This window comes from Penaeus monodon, chromosome 12 (assembly GCF_015228065.2).
Source record: "Penaeus monodon isolate SGIC_2016 chromosome 12, NSTDA_Pmon_1, whole genome shotgun sequence".
Lineage (NCBI taxonomy): Eukaryota > Metazoa > Arthropoda > Malacostraca > Decapoda > Penaeidae > Penaeus > Penaeus monodon.
This window is the reverse complement of record NC_051397.1, coordinates 38,781,176-38,785,634: the sequence shown is the minus strand read 5'-3', so window position 1 is coordinate 38,785,634 and position 4,459 is coordinate 38,781,176. Positions and strand designations below refer to the sequence as shown.

Below are 4,459 nucleotides of genomic sequence, written 5' to 3'. Positions count from 1 at the left end.
CGATTAAAATTTTAAAATAAAATTAATAAATATTTTATATATATATATAATATTTTATTATATATTATATAATGTATTTTAATTTATATAATATTATATTTATTATTTTTTAATTAATATATAATATAGTGTGTGTGTGTGTGTGTGTGTGTGTATGTATTGTGGGTATATATATATATATATATAAAATTTATTATATATATAATATTTTAATATATATATATAATAAATATTATACACAAATTTTTAAATCCTCGGATTTTATCTTCATTATAAATAGGAAAGATAGGGGAAGGTTTTTATAAGGGGAGAAAAGGGGAAAAGCAACTCAGTAAAAAAAGGGAGGTGGGAAAGGTGAATAGAAAAGAGAGGTCAGGCAGGTCGAAGGGTCAGGGGCAAAGTGTTTCTGTCCTCATCTATCTTCTATCTACTATTTTCTATTTAAAATATTGTGTTTTATATGTATTTTATATTGTGTTGTGTATAGTATTGTATTATTATTTATTTTATTATGGGATGTATAATCTATATATAATAATGTATGTATGTTGTATATTTTATATAATTATAATAATATATATTATATTAATATATATATATATGCATGATATATGTATATGTTATTAATATATATATATATTTTTAATTATATATTTTATATATTATTTATTATATATATAGAGAGAGATAGGGTAGACCCCCATAGCCTTTGGCCATGCATAGTTTAAACTACAAGGCAGCAGTTGTTTGTATAGGGTGAACTCCTATAGCCTTTGACAATACATGGACCGAACTACTACATGCTAACGCGCATGGTGCATCCGTGTATAAATGCTTCACACACATGCACACACTCACGGATTTGAAAATTTGGTTGTCTTATTAATATGTAATGTCCTGGCTGCCTTGTAGTTTATCCCTGTATGGTCAAAAACTACAGGGGTTTTACCTAACAAAAAATCCGGGCCTTTTTGTTTTCTAAGTGAAAAGACTTCGAGAGTCAACCCCGAGGAAAAATCCCGAAGGCAGTTCAGTTTTTGTGACTTGTTTGGTAGCTCCCGCAAAGCTCTGGGATCAAACCGTTTTCGGTCGACCCGTTTCCCTTTTGGGTTTTCGGCTGCATGGGAGGGGAGCATTACATGGGCAACACTTGCTCCTCAATTCTTTGCCCGTAATTGACTTACCTATAGGGGTGGGTAGAGAAATTCGACATCGACGAAGGGGGCCGTTGAATATATATATATATATTATAGTAATATATATATATATTATATATATGTATTGTGTTACTGTATATTATTATATATTATATATATTATATATATATATATATATATATATATATATATATTTTTTTATTTTTATAATTAAATATAAATTATATATGTGGTGTGTGGCTGTGCTTATATTAAATTATATATATATATAATATATATAATATATATATTATATAATTATACGTGTGTATTGTGTGTGTTGTGGGGTGGTGTGTGTGTGTTTTTGTTGTGGGTGCATGAAATTATGTTTTTAATGGGTAAATACCGAATATGGAAATAGCATTTATCTATGTTTTTTAAATATATTGTTATATGTGGTTTAAAAAAACTATATAATAAAAAATATTACTTTAATATATATAATTTTATATTTATATATTTAAATTTAAATTATATATACATATATATAAAATGGTAAAATATCTTTTGTTGATTCTATGGTTGGGAAAATTTAAAAAATGGAATAATTTAGATTATCCAAGGTCAAGCAACAACCTACACAACGAATAGGGGTCACGGGGCATTTCTGTCCCACGCCTGAATATTTTTCTATGAAATTTTCTTAATGTAGTATTTCTGACGAAAGACGCAGTCAAAACCGGTCAAATAATCTTTTGTATTGTGAAAAAAATTTCATTCTCTTTCAACCTTATCACATTTGTAAATATAAATAGGGTTTAATAGTTTTAATGAAAAAATGGATACAGTTTTGAAATCCACCTGGTTTTCATCTTCAGGTGCACACACACACACACACACACACACACACACACACACACACACACATATATATATATATATATATATATATATATATATATGGGTGTGTGTTTACACTTATACATATGTGAATTTCATTTGTAAATAAAAGATCTTTCTCAGTTGCAAGGTTTATTTCTGTCGGAGGGAAGGTTAACTACCATCTAAAATAATTTAGTTCTTATGACAGTACACCATACGGCAATGCAATCGAGTATGTCGTTGGCGGCGTTTGAATCCGTGATCCGAAAAAGAATTCCTGTCATCATCGAAGTTCCGTCCGACTTCATGAGGCACATAAATCAACATGAACTGCAAAGCCTCTCATGTTTCCGACTGACTAGGTCTTCCTTGTGTTCGAGTAGATCGAGGCACTTAGGCGTCCTCCTTGGCTTCTTTCGTCTCAATGGACTTGGTGTCTGACTTGGAGGAGGAAGTCTCGGTGTTCTCGTGAATGCAGAACCAAGGCATCTGCTTCTGGAGGGCCTGCGAGGAAGGGGGGTATGAAGGGCCGGTTAGCAGTGCTTTCGTAAACATTGAGTCTGACAGAATTCTCTAAATCTATTTCAAGTAGTATCTCTATGAAGAGGTATCCTGAAAAGCCTAGGGTGGTATTGGGGTGGTTGTTACACACCACTTGCTTCGTATCTCAGTCGTGTTTTAGTAAGATAAAAATATATATTCATTTGTTGAGTGTAGTGTTTACGAAACCGTTTATTTTAGATTGGGAGGGTACCACAGTATCCATTTCGAATTTGTGACTACCGACTATTGCATTGAATTTGGATCCTGTTTCATTACTATATATAACATTGTAAGCTCCAAAATACTGATATTATTAGTGGACTTACCACTCTGAACTTAGGATGGTTGATGGCATAGACGATGGGGTTGTAGCAGGCGGAAGACTTTGCCAGAAGGGCAGGCAGCATGGTCACGAGAGGCGTGATGGGGCTCTGGTTGAAGAACAATCCCTGGACAGAGAAAAACCTTGTTCAGCAAATGTCGGACTTTGCAACAATGCAAGTGATAAAACGTCAGAAGCAACGTGTTGGAAGCGACAGAATGCCTGGACTAACCTGGACGACGATAGCGGCGTAGGGCGTCCAGCAGACCACCCACAGAGCCACGTTGGTGCAGGCAACCTTGGCGATGCGCACCTCAGCGGACTGCGTCTGGGCATCCTGTCACAGGCAGTGAACAGAGTCAGTGAAGGTTATTGGTATTTCAGTTGTTTTACACATGTAAAATAGGAATGTGAGGTTCACTGGTCTAGGAAATGAAAAAAGGTTTACCTGGTTTGACCTGAGGTTGGACACGTTCATCTTCTTGGCCTGCTCCCTCATGGCGGCCTCGTGGGCGAAAATGGCCTCCACAATGGAAATGTAAGAGAAGACGATGGTGAAGAGAGGCACGCAGAAGTCAAAGACGAAGATGCTGATTCCATAGGATCGAAGGTTGTCATCGCGGGTGAGGTAATCGAAGGAGCAGGAATCCAGGATACCTGTAAGAAGATACCTGTATGTATATTCCCTTGCGTCTGAAAGGATTTAGGAAAAGGTTGCATGAAATCCAAACAAGTGTGCGGCCAGCGCGAGTCACTCACCCTCAGGAATGTACTTTCCCCAGCCGAAGAAGGGTGGCAGCGACCATGCGATGGCGTAGATCCAGGAAAAGAGGACGAAAAGGGTGGCCCTTCCAGAGGTCAAGGGCGTTCCACTCACGCCCTTCACGATCACGTTGTACCGGTCATAGGAGATGAAGGACAGCGTCCAGATGGATGCAATGCCAGTGATGGCCCCTGTGGGAGAGTCAGGAAGTAAGGACCAGTTCTTGTTCTCGGCAAAAGGAACATTCCTTGAATGGAATTTCACACTTGTTGTAGTTCAATTTCATTGTAAAACAGTGTTAGAAAAAGAAATGTCTGTATTGCTTTTGCAGACTGACTTACCGAAGAAGGCGTAGATCTCACAGAAGGTCTCGCTGAACATCCACACTCCTCCGCTGAAGCAGTTGTAGGTGAAGAAGGGGAACTGGGTCATCAGCATGAGGAAGTCGCTGATGGCCAGGTTAAGGACCAGCTGATTGGATGGCGTTCGCAGGAACTTGTTCTTCAGGTAAAGCAGGATCACCAGCCCATTACCTGTGCGGAAAGCAGCTTTCAGTATCTCCTTGATGATTTCATCAGCGCCATAATGTTGACAATATTGTTAAAAAGGACATAAGGACAGTAGTGGCACCATAGGAAGAGGAACTAACCAAAGAATGAGAGACAGCCCAGGATGATGTAGATGCAACCAAGCACATAGTGCCACATGGGGTTGACCGGAGGGTAGTTGTTCCAGTGAGGGTGAATCATGTGCCGGATGTTCTCTGGCACCAGGTCCACCACGGTGACACCCTCAGGGTAGCCGAAGGACAAC

General features: G+C 37.6%; 1 protein-coding gene across 1 annotated transcript; it reads right to left on the bottom strand.

Annotated features, from left to right (window-relative positions):
* Window positions 1-2,151: 2,151 nt before the first annotated feature.
* On the bottom strand, window positions 2,152-4,459 carry LOC119579423 (compound eye opsin BCRH1-like). The gene is made up of 7 exons (XM_037927227.1): window positions 4,296-4,459; window positions 3,988-4,179; window positions 3,643-3,837; window positions 3,332-3,540; window positions 3,116-3,220; window positions 2,888-3,010; window positions 2,152-2,522 (listed from the first exon to the last, which is right to left on the bottom strand). The coding sequence occupies exons 1-7, from the start codon at window positions 4,393-4,395 to the stop codon at window positions 2,412-2,414; spliced, it is 1,035 nt and encodes a 344-aa protein (XP_037783155.1). The 5' UTR covers window positions 4,396-4,459; the 3' UTR covers window positions 2,152-2,411.